General features: G+C 36.9%; 1 protein-coding gene across 1 annotated transcript in view; it reads right to left on the bottom strand.

Moving 5' to 3' along the window:
• DCC (DCC netrin 1 receptor) overlaps nucleotides 1-17,727 on the bottom strand; it is a 775,798-nt gene that overhangs the window by 348,447 nt on the left and 409,624 nt on the right. The window contains exon 9 of the mRNA XM_064578790.1: nucleotides 15,017-15,171. Coding sequence (XP_064434860.1) covers nucleotides 15,017-15,171 — 155 coding nt within the window. The remainder of the gene's footprint in view (nucleotides 1-15,016; nucleotides 15,172-17,727) is intronic.

Consider the following 17,727-nt stretch of genomic DNA (forward strand, 5'->3'; position numbering starts at 1 on the left):
AAGATCATTAATACTAGACTAAAATTAGACCAGTCAGGTGCGTGGGTGTGGTGTGTTGGCAGATGAATATCACAGTGCTGGTACCCACTGTGGGGTTTGAGGTAATTCACTCTATACAGACATGTCCAATGGCTTATTTATCCCCAGATGGACAGTCATAATCTAATATTTTTCTTCATCTTCATTTCTCTTTTAGTTTCTGGAGCTCCTAGCTGGATAATTTCATACCCGACTTCAATGAACGGCTTCATCACAGACTTTTTCTCTTCTTTATTTATTTCTCCTGATTTTTTTTTTTCTTCCTTTTTCCACATACATAGTGAGCCACTTTTCAGGTACATAAGCTAGTCTCAAGATTTTGTGATCATCTGTTTGTTCTGTTCCCACCTTCCTTAGCTCCTCTAAACCCACACTTTGATCTTTCTTAAGGCACCCAAAATAATTACCCCAATTAATAGATCAGGCTGTGCCAAGGCACTTTTCTTTGAGTAATGTAGATGCATGTTAAGAAATTTTGTTCCCCTTCTCTCCTGACTCTTGCAAAAAGAGCCCAAGATAAAATATCTTTCCTAACAGCAGCAACAATAAAAATGCCAATAACAATGAATCTGGGTACACATCTGACCTTGACAATACTGAAATTAATATTCACTTTGCGATTCCACTGACATTTATCACTGAGAAGCACCTTTAACACCCTTACACATACATGCATGCGAGGGGAAGATTGATAATCGCACAGGGCGGAAAACCTAGCTGTCCTCTATCTCTAAGAAGCATCTAAAAGGCTCCCGGTCTGCTGACTGAACCACCCTGAGGATTAAGTTTATTTTATTTTCAGTATTCAAAAGATAAGAAGTTTATTAACCACATGGAAGATTTAGGCTTTGCTCAGAGATAGTGGCAGGAAGACAAATAGACTTCAGCAGTAAATCATCTCACACAAGGTGGACAAAGACTTTAAGTAAAACTGAACACAGGGACACTGGCGAGCTGCTCTGGATCAAGGGCTTCCTTTCTCTCCCCAAGCCCCACTTCCTTTGCTTTTATTTTCTTTGGTCCCATAAAGTGTCAGGCCAACAGGAAAAAAAAATGCCTTTGACTCAACATTCAAAGGCTATTGATTATGATGCCCATTAATGTGGAGTCAAATAAGGAAAATAATGGTTAACTATGAATGCTATTTAGGTAAGACTTTAAGAAATATTTCTCCGAGGAGGGTTAAATTTGACCACTGTATTTCAGTAACTCCCAAACTCAACTTAATATCACATTGGCCACCTTCTTGACTTCCTCCTAGTTGGATGTAAGACAGAAGAGTATATACATCTAAGTCATCACTGTTCAGTATAAATACAATGTGAGCCATGAATGCTCATAGTAATTTAAACTTTCTAGTTGCCACATTCAAAAAGTAAAAATTAAATAAGCAAAATTAATTTTAATAATAATGTTTAACTCAATATATCTGAAATATTATCATTTCAAACTATAAGCAATATAAGTTTTGTTAATGTGATATTTTACACTCTTTCCATACTAAGTCTTTAACATCTAGTGTTTATCTTTACCTTTACACCTCAGTGTGGGCACGCCGTGGTTCAAGTGCTTAACCGCCACTTACGGCTAGTAGCTACCATATTGAACATGGCAGATATAGGCAGTGCTACTAGGTTAATTCAAGAACTCACAGATTGAAATGGAGGAAAACCTCAGTATTTCCAAAGAGAGTGCCAAAATTACTATAAGAACATTAAATTGTAAGAGGATATAGAACAAAACACATTTAAAGTGACAAAATTAATCAAGCTATTGGCATAATCTAAAATAAGTCAGTGATACGTTAAATCTATAATTACATTTTTATTTGTGGTTAAATATATTAAATGAGGAAACATAACACCAGAGGTAGCAGCAAGTTATTTCTGGGAGTCTTAAGTATTTTTGTGAAGAGCTTGCATGAACTACAAGCCAACTAGCCCCACTGAAAAATGGAGGTAATAATAATTATTTTTTATTTCCTTGCAAGGTTGTGGGATAAGATTTTGAATCAAGGCAGCAGACTGAGGGTTAAGATCAAGTAAGTGATTTATAACAGGGAGTACAAATTATATACCTAGCATGTTCCTCAGCAGTAGAGTTAGCATAACTCATTCAGATTGGCTTAAGCACAATAATGTTGGGATTTTTTAAAAAAACATTATTCTATCATGGCTGTGTTTTTTGAGGTAATAGGAATTTTAACTCATTAAAGAATTGTTAAAATGCAGTTACCTTTCAATTAATTATTTTTTCTATTGCCTTGAAATGATCATCGTTAATCTTAGTTTGTACACGCATGCACGCTCACACTCACTGGCACATTAGTATTGTGGCAGGACTGTTATGCTAGGTTCAAATCCAAGCTCAGACAGTGTTAAGTTTGACACATTTAACTTTATGATTTCTATCATGGGAGTTGGGTTGGGCCAGAACTCTTGCTCACAGGATATTTCACAGGTACAGGGACTGCTATGGGCCGAACCTGTAAGATTTTAAGGTGATGACACACAATTGCTGCTTTAGGTTGTAGCTGTTAAAATCACAGTCAACATGTTGCCATCACTGTTCAGGAGGAAATGCTCGTGGGACTTTTATCAACTGAAGATCAAACCCTGGGTATCTGAGCATGCGGTTGGTAACCGTTCTCACGGGCAGCTTCTGCAAACTTCATTATCCAGATGATTCTTTCACTTGTTAGTCCCTTTAGGGCGACCTGAGTGGTTTGCGGTCCTTAATATTCAGAAAACACTATGTCCCACAGCCTACAAGGCAGGATTAGAATTCTGGAGAAAGGAAGAAGGTAGGAGCATAATCAAGTATGATTTTAAGGAAACTAAGGATGTTTCTTAGTACTTCTCTGCTTGAGAGATAATGACTGAGATTATTTTTTTTTAAAGATTTTATTTATTTATTTGAGAGAGAGAGAGACTGAGAGAGAGAGAGCATGAGAGGGGGGAGGGTCGGGAGGGTCAGAGGGAGAAGCAGACTCCCCGCCGAGCAGGGAGCCCGATGCGGGACTCCATCCAGGGACTCCAGGATCACGACCTGAGCCAAAGGCAGTCGCTTAACCGAATGAGCCACCCAGGCACCCGAGATTATTATTTTTTTAATGAAAAATGTAACTTCTTCATTAATTAAAAGTGTGTGTGTATATACATATACTTCAGAGTTTGCTCAGTCCTCACTCAGATTACTTGGAATCTTACTAACAATCTGTGGGGTTTGTAGGGCAGTGCATATGTAGGGGCTTTTGGATAGTATCCGCTGAAAATTCACGTGTCCCCAGAAGGGCCTTTGCAGATACAATTAGTTAAATCAAATGAAGTCATACTGTGTTGGGGTGGGCTCTAAATCCAATATGACGGGTGTTCTTATAAAAAGAGGAAAAGAGACAGAGAGAAATGGACATGGGAGAAGGACTGCCAAAAACCGTCAGCAACTAGGAAGGATTTTTCTCTAAAACTTACAGAGGGAGCATGGCTCTGCTAACACCTTTATTACGGATTTCTAGTCTCCAGAACTGTCAAGAGAATAAATTTCTGTTGTTTTATTTTATTTTATTTTATTTTGAAAGATTTTATTTATTTATTTATTTGAGACAGAGAGAATGAGAGAGAGAGAGCACATGAGAGGGGGGAGGGTCAGAGGCAGAAGCAGGCTCCCCGCCGAGCAGGGAGCCCGATGCGGGACTCGATCCCGGGACTCCAGGATCATGACCTGAGCCGAAGGCAGTCGCTTGACCAACTGAGCCACCCAGGCGCCCAATTTCTGTTGTTTTAAACAACCTAATTTGTGGCACTTTGTCACAGCAGGCCTAAGAAAGTATTACAGCCAATATGATCCCTATTTTATAAGAAGAAACTGAGAATCAGAATAAGTAAGTGATGGGGTGCCTGGGTAGCTCAGGGGGTTAAACAGCTGACTCTGATCTCAGCTCAGGTCTTGATCTCAGGGTCATAAGTTCAAGCCCCAGACTGGACTCCATGCTGAACATGAAGCCTACTTAAAAAAAATAAATAAATAAAGTAAGTGATTTTCTCAAAAATATACAGCAGGATATAGAGATCACATCAATCTTGAACCCATGTCTTTTGCTTATTGGTTTAGTGTTGTATCCATTTTCAGAAAATAAAAAGCATAAACAAAAGCAAACACACAATTTTTGCCAGCAGAGTTGTTTAACATAAAAACCCTGGGTCAGGAATCTAGACACAGTCCTACTGAAGCCACCAGTGCTCTGGCCCGCCTGGGACTGGTCTCAACTCTCTGAATTCCAGTTTACTCTTTGCAAAATTCCATCATTGGGATCAAAAATGTCAAAGTTACTATATGGTTTCAACATTATGTTTCAGATCATTGGATAAATGTTTTAGACTCTGGGTGCTCTGAGGTAATGAGATAGACCCTCCCAGATAGAGAAAAGGATAAAGAAAAGGGATGTTGGAAGACAAAAGGCAAATTCCTCCTTAATTCTGTGGTCGCCACTGGGGCCTAAACCCAGCTTCTGCTGGGAAAATTCCAATGCAGTCCCAGAGTGATAAGGTGACTCAACCTCTGGATCTTCTGTGAACAGACATCCCATTAGAATCCAATCTCCTGTTTAGTGAACACAGGCAAAGTACATGTCAGAAAACAAGCTGGTTCTGGGATAACATTTATTTTGGCACTAACTTGTCCCTTTTGGTTCGGTTCCTCAGAAAATCTTGGCAGCTGGGAGACTGGGCTGCAGATCAGAGGCTCCTTTTAGGCACTTCTTGCTGGTAGCAGCCACATCAAATTATACTTCACTGGTCTGTAGGGAGGCTTTCTGAGAAGGAAGCTTCTCTATTATGGACAAATTTATGAATGTCTGCTGTGCATGGCAGTGTGCATTTCCCTGTAGTGCATTCATTAGGGATATCTGGGCACATGTTTACAGAATGGGGAATTCCTCCATGTTTTTCCAACAATTGTTCAGCTTTGCCACTATTAGAAGCTAAATACCACATTGAATTTGGCCATTGGCCTAGCAGTATGTGGCATTTTCTCTTATTTTTATATTCAAAATACTAGGCACCTTCCTCAAATGCAGTCTAATTAGAAAATAAAACCTGCACACATTTAATATTCAAACCTAATGTGTCAAGAAATAATTCTTGATTTGTCCCATACGCCCTCCAAGCCAGCTCCTTCCCCAGTCTTCTGATCCCAACAAGTGGCCCCATGATTCACCTAGCTTCTGAGGTCAAAAACCTAAGAGTAAATTTGACTCCTGTCTTCTCTCCCATCCCACACCCTGTAGCAAGACTTGTCCCTACCTTCCAAAGGTGTCCTGAATCTAAAGCCAAAACTTGAGCTATCAACATCTCTTGACTAAACTACTACATTAGCCCCCTCTCTGGTCTCACTCCCACTTTAAAAAGGAAAATTAGATTATATTACTCCCTCCTGCACAGATACTTTTGCACTGAGGATTAAATCTACTTTCCTTACTGTGGCTTCCAAGACTTTTCCTGGCTGGGCCCTACCACCTGTCAACCCTTGTCTCCTGTTCTCCCTCTCCCTTGCTTTCCTGCAGCATGGTGGGTGGTCTTCTTGTGCTTCCTCTCCAGGGTCAGGGCACTTGCTTTTGTGTCTGCCTGGAATGTCTCCACCCAAGATCTTTGCTGGCATCCCTCCAAATTCATTCAGATGTCCCCTTAAATGCCCTTTCTTTCTTTCTAGAATCATCTCCATCCTCCTCATTCTATATCCCCATAAGCTGTTTTATTCTTTTGCAAGCTGTATTTTTGTTTGTTTATTGTATCTTCCCATCACCAAACTAAATACCCCATGAGGATAAGTATTTTGTCTTTCTTTTTTACTGCTGAATTGCCAGTACTGGATAATACAGGGTAGCTCATTGTGGGCACACAATGAATATTTGTTGAATGAATGAATGAATGAATGAATGAATGAATGAATGAATGAATGGCATGATAAAGTTCAAACAAATCTGGAGAGTGAAAAATGAGATTATGCAGGCTAAGAGACTGATCCATGTGGTGACTTAGCTTGAGTAGGCTTTCTGCTCTTAGAAATCTTAAGTAAAATCTTAAAATAGAAATAGAAGAGACTTATGAAATAGCCTAAAGAAAAAAGGAGATCATTTCAAACACACATGAAAAGCACAGAGATAGAAATGAACAAATTATGTGCAGTGTTAAAGAACATGATTATATGAGGAATAATTAGAATCCAGCAATGGAGGAATGCATGATTATAAGAGCTACCCTTAATGAGGATTGGCAAAGTACCAGGATCAGATAAGTATTTTACACTAATCATCTAACTTAATCTTCTGAATAATCTTTTGACGATGTATTGTGATCCATTTTACAGATTTTCTTTTAAGCTTTATAACATTCCTGCAAGATGTCTCTCTTTTATATCTGAGGAAACGGTGGTTTAGCAGACCGAGTTAGCTAGTAAGTGAAAAAGCCAGAATTCAAAACCAGTCTGACCTCTGAATTATTGTTCTTAATCACCTTTCACTCTCCTTCCATTTAGAAGACCTGGAACACCAATTATGGATTTAAAAAAGGTGGTAATTAAAAAGTTACTTGCATTAACCATAGGCTCAGAGTTCTACTGCTTAACTTCCAGTTGATACAAACTCCATGATCATTTCCTCCTGAACATGGATGGGCAACATCTTGACTCCACTTTTAACAGCTACAATCAAACACAGTAATTGTGTGTTATCACCTCAAAATCTTTCAATTTCAATCCATGGCAATCCCCTGTACCTGTCAAATATCCTGTAACCAGAAATTATGGCCCAACTCAACTCCTATATTGGATGTGATTTGGGGCATCCCACGGTGTGGGAAGATTGGGCTGAGACAGAAAACAGTTTTCATAGAGTAGGGACCTGTTATGGGTTTCTTTTCCCTAGGTATCTTCTTACAAAGTAGAAATAATATCTTTATTAAAACAATATAATAATGCAGGAACATTGGGGTTAGAGAACAATAGTCATATTATTGCCTTTTCGTGTAGCATGTAAGATTTATCATATATTACAGCGGGCAGAATACAAGCCACAGCAAAAAGAATCCAAAAAATTGTGAAGTGATTTAATTTTGGTTGGGTATCATATCAGGTCGGTCACCCATAAGTTTCTTGAGATCCTTTCTAAAATACATTAATATTGCACACTAAAACACAACATACATATGTGTGTATAACATATATGTGTATTAAAGAGCCTATGTGCTATATATAACATATAATGTTATGTGTTATAATAACATAACATATAAATGCACTAAATTATATAGTATTTATACACTAATACTTTTTAACTGTAACTTTAGGTTTAAAAAAAGAGGAAATAATTTGATCCCACAGTATGATATAGAACAATGTATCTTACAGATATATTTTCATCAAAAATTTCATCCCTATTTTTTTTGGTATTATTCTGTCCATCTTATTTTATTTTCTACCTTATAGAGGACTGGGCACATAGTAAGTGCTCAATAAATGCTTTTATAAACTGCATAGATTAAAAAAGCCTCTCAAGATAAGAAAAGGTACAAATACAAATGTGTAAAAATAGCATACTCTTTCTGTCTTTATTTTTCACTAGCCACATTCACCAGCTCTTCATAGAATCAGATATAACTGAAGGAGTTCCATAAAAATGCTCAGCTCAGCTGTTTTATCTTTGGAGGAGAGTTTTATTTGGCTTCCCCGGCATGATGACAATATCCCTAAAGATGCTCAAGCTCCAGTTTGCTCTAATTCAGTTTAGCAAGCAACCTACTTTCATTTTTAGTAGGGTATATAAACAAACTAGGCAATTAAACCCCAAATCAACTTATCTTTAGGGGAACCCTCTTTATCCCAGGCTGGATACCCACTTTTCTCAAAAACTTCTCATTATTATTATATTTCCATGTCCTTTTTCTTTGTACTCTCTAATATTGCTCTATATTATAGATATTATTATATATTATATCTATCTATAGGTATTACCTATCTATATAATATAGATATTATAATTTCTATATAATTTCTCACCAAGCAGATAGCTTCTCTAGATGTTTGTTATATGATTGGAAGAGTCTTGAATTATGCTTTGTGCTTAGAGTAAAAGAAAATAACACTGAGCCAACAGAAGCTTTTGGGTGAATGGAACTTAAACTGTCCCACTGTTGAACTCAAGCAATAGGTAATCTTTGTCCTTCATCTTTAGTTGTGCTTTGAAAGATACTTACATGTTTTTAACCTGAGAAAATATTTAGAGATCTTTAAGTAACGAACCAGAGAATATATTCAGATCTAGATTCTGTGGGCTTTTAAAAATAAATCTTTTATATTAATTCAATGCATAATTATTTTTTCAACATTCAAAGAGGATTAATCTGTTAAATGTTTTTAATGGTCTGTTTAAAGTAGTTGCCACTAGACCATTAGTCCTTGAAAGCCAGAATAATGTCTGACTTGCTTTTGTATCCTCATGTACTAGATTAGTGTCTAGATTAATGGTGTCCAATAGAACTGTTTGCAATAATGGAAATGTTCTCTGTGCCATCCCACGTGGTAGCCAATAGCATATATAAACCATTGAAATGTGGCTAATGAGGCTGAGGAATTGAATTTTTAGTTTTCAAATTTATTTAAATTTTAAATGCTACCTAACAGTTGAAATATGGCTAATGTGCCTGAATTTTGAATTTTTTTTTTTTTTTACTTCAATGCACATGAACTTAAATAAACACATGTGACTAATAGTTACTATACTGGACAGTGAAGGACTAGAACTTAGCACAAAAGAATCATCTTTGATTGAATGAATAAATGCATGAATGAATTACAGGGTGACTTGCATTTGCTTTGAACTCTTCTAGTGTGATTGAAAAACACATCCTCCCAAGTCTATCTCTAATTCTTCCACTACTATATTTCATTATAAAAGACATAATACCTCACCTAATTGGACATTAAATCCAAATGGATTACTTAAGTCTTCTGTTGCTGAGGATGCCAAACCATAAGCCTTTAATGTCTCTCATCTTTTTTTTAAAATTTTTTTATTCTTATGTTAATCCCCATACATTACATCATTAGTTTTAGATGTAGTGTTCCATTATTCATTGTTTGTGCATAACACCAAGTGCTCCATGCAGAATATGCCCTCCTCAATACCCATCACCAGGCTAACCCATCCTCCCAACCCCCTCCCCTCTAGAACCCTCAGTTTGTTTTTCAGAGTCCATCATCTCTCATGGTTCAATACTACCAAGAAAAGATGGAATGTCAGTGCTTATCGTTATTTCTTTCTATGATTAACCTACAGTCATGCACATGACCATGCAACTGAACCATTGTTCATTGGTTCATGCTCAACTTTCCCACCACAGTCATCCCAAATATTTACTCAGATCACCACACAGTGCACTTAATCATTGAAAACCAGCTCACATGATAAAATAAATGAGCTAGACAGTACTATGATTTACTTAGTTTGCTTAATGTATAGAAGCATGATGAAATAAATGGAACTGACATTTATTATCTCGGCCATATATTAATATGGATTGGATTCTACCAGCAAACTTTAAGCAACCAACTATTCATAAAATGGCAATGTTGTGACAATTTTATGGGATAATAGTATTTTCTGATCTTAAGACCTCAAAATTTAGTTAGGGATGCAAAGATGTATACTGGGCAAAATTAGAGGACAAACTGGTCTATAATAGCCTGGTAAATTACAGGCAGAGGATAATTAGGGGAAAAGTAATAAAATATATAAATGACTGATTGTATAGTAATTGAGCCAGTTCCAAACTATCAATAAGGTATTATATTAGCCTTATTACCTACTGAGTATCCCATTTAGTTTGTAAGTGCAAGGCAATTGGGACTATGTTTCCATTTGATCCTGTTGGTGTAGGGAGTTTCTCTCTATTGACTGCCTACTAGATGCCAGGTAAGACTCAAGAGCTTCCCATATGCTATCACATTTCTTCTTCACAACCTAAGAAGAGGAGGAATAAATCATATCTCCAATTTATAGTTGGGGAAACTGAGGTCTCAAGGATTAAGAAATTTGACCTAGGATGCAGGTAGTAATGTTTGGACAGAGAATGTTCAGAGACTTATCAGTTCCCTCCATAACAACAATACAAGTAGAGCCGTATTAGAATGAATGAGTGAATGAATGAATTATATATATAATCTCCAAGGAAGGAGGGAAAAAGCAAATATGCCTATTCCTCTAGATACTATATTCTAAAGTGACTCAACTTGGGGGGTAGTTTTCACTCATCTTTTCAGTGTAAATATAATGGACTAAGAATATTACTCATAACTCAAATATAAAAGGGTTTTGTGGATAATTGGGTTGTGGTCTAGCAAATAGGCTTCCCATTCTAACTGAAGCCTCCAGCCAGTATGTGGTCCATTTTAGCATCCTTCACGATTAAACTGACTTAACAGCATCTTAAAAGACCCCAAATAATAATTCAAAAACTCTCCACATGTGGTATGAAAAGATTAGACAAGTCTTAAGCAGGCAGGAGCTTAAATCTGGCTGATAACAGTGGAGAAATTATACACCATAAAGGCAGGGGAAAGAAGCAAGGGTTTAGCAAAAGGAAGATATAATCAGGGGACATAAACCTTCCTATAAATCAAGCTTTTCTATTCTGGGTGATTATTTCATAAACTGGATCTTGGGCTGTTGATCTCTTTAAATGATTACTACAAAATGTATGCACTTTTAGAAACAGTTGCTGGCTGATTTATATTTCAGACATATTTTCCATTAGTGTTTATTCCTTGAGAATATGGTTTTTATAATAGAGTTGATATTTTCAAATATTATGGAAAACTTGAAATTCAATTTGTATAAAAGCTATGTAATTTTAGTGTACAATTACTACATCATATTTGGAAAAACAGTGATAAAAGGAGCAACTAAACACATACCCAGATGAGACACATTTTCAAAAGATAAGATCATTTTGTCAGGGAAAGAAATAAAGATAGAAATGTCCCCTTCCCCCCCACCCCTTGCCTCTAAATTCTGAAATTCCAGCCAAATAATAAAATCAGTCTTTGAACTTCCTATAAAAACAAAGAACAGTAGGCTTAGTTGGGGGGGAGGGGAAGAAAGGGGGAAGCAAGATGAAGGGAGAAAGCGAAGGGAAGGGGAAGAAAGGAAAGGAGAGGGGAGGAAATGAAGCACAGGATCTCTAGGATGTTCCATCTTCCTCAGAAATTGGTATTCTACTGAGGAGGCTTGAAGAAGATGAAGTGTTCCTTATCCTAGACATATTTTAAATTGCCAAAATGGCATTTTGTGTTAACAACAGAAGATAAAATACACATGCAGTACCTATTAGTCATGCTAACATAATTTATTTATCCTAATGTCTGTAATAAAGACAGCAAGTGAGTTACACAATATTCTTAATCTAAATGAATTGAAGGAGTTGGCTAACTGTTTTGCACATCTAAAGGATATTCTGAATGTACTGTTTATCTAGGCTGATTTATTTTTATCTACCTATCTACCAAGTAAGAGGTGAATTATCCAATGTAATTCTCAACAAAGCAGAATCAGGTCACCATCCAAGTAAACAATGGCTTGCAAAGGAAAGAATTCTTACTCCATACAGTGGTAAGAACAGAAGTGATTTAATAAAACAGTGCTATTACTAAAGGCTGAAGTATGGTTAGAATTCTAAGGCCATTATCACTGCCCTTAATGAAAAAGAAAATTCAAAGCTCCTTCATGTTACTAAAGCAGAAAAATTCTACATTTCATTTTTTGGGGAAAAGATAACTTATATGAGACAGCAGTACTAAGAAGCAGTGTGCTTTATTCAGTCAGGCATTTAGTTTTATGATCATTTATGCTAATTTCTAAGCAAAATAAATGCTTACAGAGACCAGCACCCAGTGAGGTCCTCCACACAAATTCTCAGACTACTCTCTGAATGAGGAGGAATGGAAGACATACAAAGGTCTTTGAAATACACTTATTTGAGGAGGCAGACACAATGTGATTGAGGCACACAAAAATAACTAGACACTATGCCTCAGCCATCACAGGTAATGGGCCCACATGTACATCCATGATTAAGATGGTAATATTTCACTTAACAAATTGTTACAAGTTCCCTTACTCTACTTGTTTTATTATTGTTAAACATTTAGAATATTTGCTTCCTCTAGAAGCTCTTGAGATCTGTAAGTGCTATTATTTCATTACACACATATGCTTTTCTAACGTGCCTCAGATGGCAGGGAACAGTATTGGGAACATAGCAGATGTTCATTAAACATACTTCTAAATTGAATTATGGCATTTTTTTTTAATAAGTTAAGGCCATATGCATGATACCAATAATCACTGTCTGATTTTCTTTTTATTAATGATACTAAATATGGCAGAAAATGTTATATGATGAATAATATTTTCATGAAATGAGGTATTATTTTTAGTTGGTGTCAAATGAAAAATACTTTCTTGTCTTTTCTTTGGCTTCAAAAAGTTGGCATAAAAGAAAGTGAATTTAAAAAAGAAAAACCCTCTGGAAATTGATTTTTTAAGCTAGAGACTTAAAAACAATAGAATTGATAGAAGAAAAAATAATGATGCTCAGTCTTAGAAAACAAGGCTGACTACTTAGAGTTTTTACCAGAATGTAATCATGGCCAGTCAGCCTTGAAATGTACACTAAAACAATTCTAGGGATAACATTAAGATTAGGAAGTGAAGAATTCAGATAATTCGTAGAAATTGGATCTTTTGAAAATGAACATACTTTTAAAGTTTAAGTTCTACCACTAGAAAATTGAATGAGGTTTTCCTTTAGAGAATTTTTTCTTTGTTTAAAATTTAAATTCAATTAGCCAACATATAGTACACGATTAGTTTTGATACAATGTTCGATGATTCATCAATTGCGCATAACACCCAGTGCTCATCACATCATGTGCCCTCCTTAATGCCCATCACCTAGTTACCCTAACCCACCACCCACCTCCTTTGCCACAACACTCAGTTTGTTTCCCGGAGTCAAGAGTCTCCCATAGTTTGTCTCTGATTTCTTCCCATTCAGTTTTCCCTCCCTTCCCCTATTGTCCTCTGCACTATTCCTTATATTCTACATATGAGTGAAACCATATGATAATTGTCTTTCTCTGATTGACTTATTTCACTTAGCATAATACCCTCCAGTTCCATCCCCTTTAGAGAATTTTTGATGAGTTTTTTAACTGTCAGTTGACATACAACATGGCATATACCATTCTTTTAAAAATATGTATTTTGATTTAATTTTGATTTAACTTTGTTAATTATAAATGCCAAATATTCATAAAAGTAATTGATTCTCTCTATATATGATCTACTAAGAGTAAGTCAATGAAGAAACTAATGACTAGAACATAGACATTGTGAAGTGGAAGTTGGCATTATTTAGTGATTTAAATCTAAACATTTAAAAACATTCTCAAGAACAGAAACTTGGAAGCAGAACCAGCCTCATTCATGGGCATAACAACCAGAGATGTTGTGCAAAGTCCTGCATGGAATAGGGCTTAATGCCCTGCTGTAGCTTCTGGGTCCTGCACGGGAGCCTGTATTTCCTAAATGTTACCTGAAACCTGTACATTACTATGTTTTTAAAGATGCTATCTGAGGTTTTATTTCCGTGAGGCAAATATTTCTAAGATTTGTACAGCTTAGGTATCTCCCCACCCCTAATAAATATTTAATTCCAATTTCTTATCATCTTTTCTTTGTAGCCTTGGCTAAGTGGAAAAAAATGTAGATTTTGCCAAATATAGAACATGATACCAGCACCCAGACTACCTACCAGAGGGTTACTGCTCTCTCTTCTTCAACATGCTGATTTAAAATACCCAAGAAGTAGGGGCACCTGGGTGGCTCAGTTGGTTAAGTGTCTGACTTCAGCTCCAGGTCATAATCTCAGGGTCCTGGGATCAAGCCCAGCACAGACTCAGGGGGGTGTCTGCTTCTCCTTCTCCCTCTGCCCCTCCCCCCACTCATGCACACACACACACACACACACACTCTCTCTCTCTCAAATAAATAAGATCTTTAAATAAAATAAAACACTCAAGCAGTGACATAATGCAAAGATTATTTCCTCATATTTACCAATTAAAATATTTCTAATTTCTACTTCACCTTCTTCCAAAAGCATATGAAATGATTATAAAATGAAACATAGTTTTAAATAAAATGAACAGGAATCCAAGCAGAATAGTATCATTAATAAAAAGAAAAAGGAGTAGATACAACTAGGTGTCTAAATAATGTAGTTTGTTATAGGTAGTCACTTCATTTAGGCTTTAGATTATAACTTTTTAACTTTTTAACAAAATAAAGCTGGCAAACTGCTCATCAGTAATCAATTTTTTCAAATAACATTAAAAATTGTAGGAAAAAAACGCCCCAAATTGTATAAGGTAGATATCTTTCAAATGTACAGCCTCTTTACATTTCTGGAGTCGAGTTTGGCTTTTGGAATTTCCTTAAGGGCTTCCAGTGCATGTTTAAGTTCTTTAACGAGTCCCTGTATTTGGAAGTCCTAGGTGCTTGTTCTTTCACCTTTGGTGTTCTTTATAGACAAACTTAGGAAACCCAAAAAGTGAGTGGAGGAGGATGAAACCTGATGCTGATGATAAAGGCCTGGCTGGCAGAGTAAGTCAATCACTTAGGAAGTGAACATGGAGACCGGATGGATAGATTAGACCTTTCTAGTTGTTATTTTGCCATTATGGCCTAAGTGGGGAGGCCATTTTTTTAAAAAAGTTATCTTACCTTTAAAAATGCTCAAGTTAAATATGTTGCTTTCAGAAATATTCCTTCCATTTTGTCACCTTAATTTTTATGACAGGATTCAAGGATATTGCCAGCAAAAAGAAATACTTTCTAAATGTGTCCTTCTATGTTTATACTCACATTCAGGCTGAGTGGCCACTTTGATGGGTTGAGAACTCTCCCCTGGTCCCCACTCATTGTAGGCCACAACTCGGAAGGTGTACATGGCTTCTGGCTTCAGGTTTCCCACCGTAAGCTGAAGGGCCCCAGGCTGGGATGTGTTCAATGCTCGTTCCCTGGGAAGTAAAAGGTTCAGGGAAAGATTATTCTAACATCAATACTTTTAGCCAAACCTTTATTTAACGTGCCAAAGCAGTGAGGTGGACTAAGGTTTGCTTACTCATTTCATGCTGACTCTGCTGTAAATCAAGGCCTCTAAGGTTTACTATGAGAAGCACACTGGAAGGATCTACACATAAATACTGCAGGGTTTTGGGGGAGCTCAAGTTTATGCCATTCCCATGAAACTTGCAAACAAAAGTCTTTTCCCTCAACACAATTTAGAATTCAAAACTCATGACAAAGAGCTACTAAAATAAGAAGAAACATCTGGAATGTAGACAGGAAGATGCATTTTGTAAACATCCAGCTAATGACAGAAATCAAGGTTTCAATTATTCCACAAACCGGTCTTTGTCAGTATTGCCAACAAATGCATTTATGCATTTTCTCTCATTGTATGAAAGGAAAAGGCAGATGCTAAGTGCTGATGCGCATGGAGCTTGAGCTCCTGTGGTTAAGTTAAGTGCAATTAGTGAAGGAGGGTAGATTCCTTTCTACGTGAGGAGAAACTGCAACACATGTCTACTTGCCTTGTTCTTCAAGCCACATCTACGTGTATCCATTTCATTTCTCAACCAAAAGCTTCCTCAGTGGTTCCAGACCAATGAATTACTTTGCTGATCCTGGTGCAATTTGTAGTACATATTAAGATAGGGCAAGCTCTACTGATAATAGATGCTAATATATAAGAAACAATAACTCCTAAAGTATTATTTAGGAATACACATGATTTGTAGATACTCGTAGCCCCCTTGGTGTCATATAATTGACTGGCAGGTGAAGAAGGAACTTCTAAGCTACTCAATTGTTTCTTAAGTTTTCTATTTCTAGATAGTATCTCTTGCAACTTAGTGGGATTGTATGTACATTTTAATTTTGCCGTTTGGTTTTATTTTGTCTGGGGAGATATTTAAAATGAAACCCAGTTTTCTATCAGGGCAAAGCAGGTTTCCAAAGAGAAAAATAAAGACCAAGTTTTAAGGGCATTACTGGTGATTCTTGGGCATGTGTGCAATGTGAATTTGATGGATATGACAGAGACTGGCTGATTCATTCTCAAACCCATTTCTTCTTCTTCACATGCTAGACAGGATTTCCTATGAGGTCTAGATGAAGCCATGTGACTCAGTCTACCCAGTGAGTTTGAGTGTACACATCATGTGCTGATTCCAGGCATGGCCTAGAAAAACTGCACACATGGTTACCTCTGTGTTCTCTTCCTTCACCCATGAGCTTGGGGTAGGCAAGCATGGCTACTTTGGGAGCCATATGTTGATAATAGACGAGTCAAAATTTGCAAGAATTCTGGAGAAGAGCTGGGAGAAGAACTGCCTGGCAATCAGGAACATCCCTTTTCTACTTTATAGAATCAAACAGTTTTTTTTTTTTTTTTAAGATTTTATTTATTTGACAGAGAGAGACACAGCGAGAGAGGGAACACAAGCAGGGGGAGTGGGAGAGGGAGAAGCAGGCTCCCTGCAGAGCAGGGAGCCCGATGCGGGACTCGATCCCAGGACTCTGGGATCATGACCTGAGCTGAAGGCAGTCGCTTAACCAACTGAGCCACCCAGGTGCCCTAGAATCAAACAGTTTTGAGTCATTATGAATTTTAGGTTTTGTTTGTTACAGCAGTTAGTGTTATTTTATCCAGTACTACTAATAATTAAAATATATACCCTGAGTGGTTACCAGAGTCTAGGGGGAGAGAGGAAGAGGAAGTTATTCAGTGGCTACAGAGTTTCAATTGGGGAAGATGAAAAAGTTTTAGAGATAGAGAGTGGTGATAGTTCTTTGCATGTACTTTATACCATAGTATGAAGTATACCACACTTAAAAATGGTTAAAACTGTAAATATCATGTTATATATATTTACCACAATAAAAACCAGCCAAACAAATACCCTGTATGAATCTTAATATAGCCTAAGGTTTAGGTATTTCTTTAGGAGTGCTCTGTTAAGTTGCCTCAAGGCTGAACTGTGACTTACAATGGGGAGGTGGGGGGCAGGGTCTGGGTGGGATTCAACAGTAACTGAAAGTAGGTAGGGGTAAGACATCAGATAATGCTCCCACATACAACTTACCACACTGCTCTATTCTACCCACCTAAGATTATTTAGGCCAACAAATTGCTTTGTAAAAGAAAATCCTCATAATCAGATTGCATGTCTTATGGATATATGGATTTTTGCATCTTATTTATTTTTCTTTAGCAGAAGAACTTTTAGATACATTGCCTCATGGAGCCCTTTTATATAGATAGGGTGATTTTATCATCATTTTACAGATGCAAAAGTGTACTTTGGAAAAACAGCATTATTTTTTTTTTTTCCCCAAAGGACTCAGACTTAGTGGATAGCAGAGTTAAAAATGGAACCTGGGGCTTCATCCTTTAAACACAGTATTGATATCATGCAACAATTGTGGGGAAACAATTGTGGGGCCTATTTGGATCATGGGCACTTTGGGTAGAAGACATAAGTTTCCAAAGGAGTAGAAGGGATTCTAGG

Source organism: Mirounga angustirostris, unplaced genomic scaffold, assembly GCF_029215605.1.
Source record: "Mirounga angustirostris isolate CCGP_5_RB_7025 unplaced genomic scaffold, mMirAng1.0.hap1 SCAF_14, whole genome shotgun sequence".
NCBI lineage: Eukaryota > Metazoa > Chordata > Mammalia > Carnivora > Phocidae > Mirounga > Mirounga angustirostris.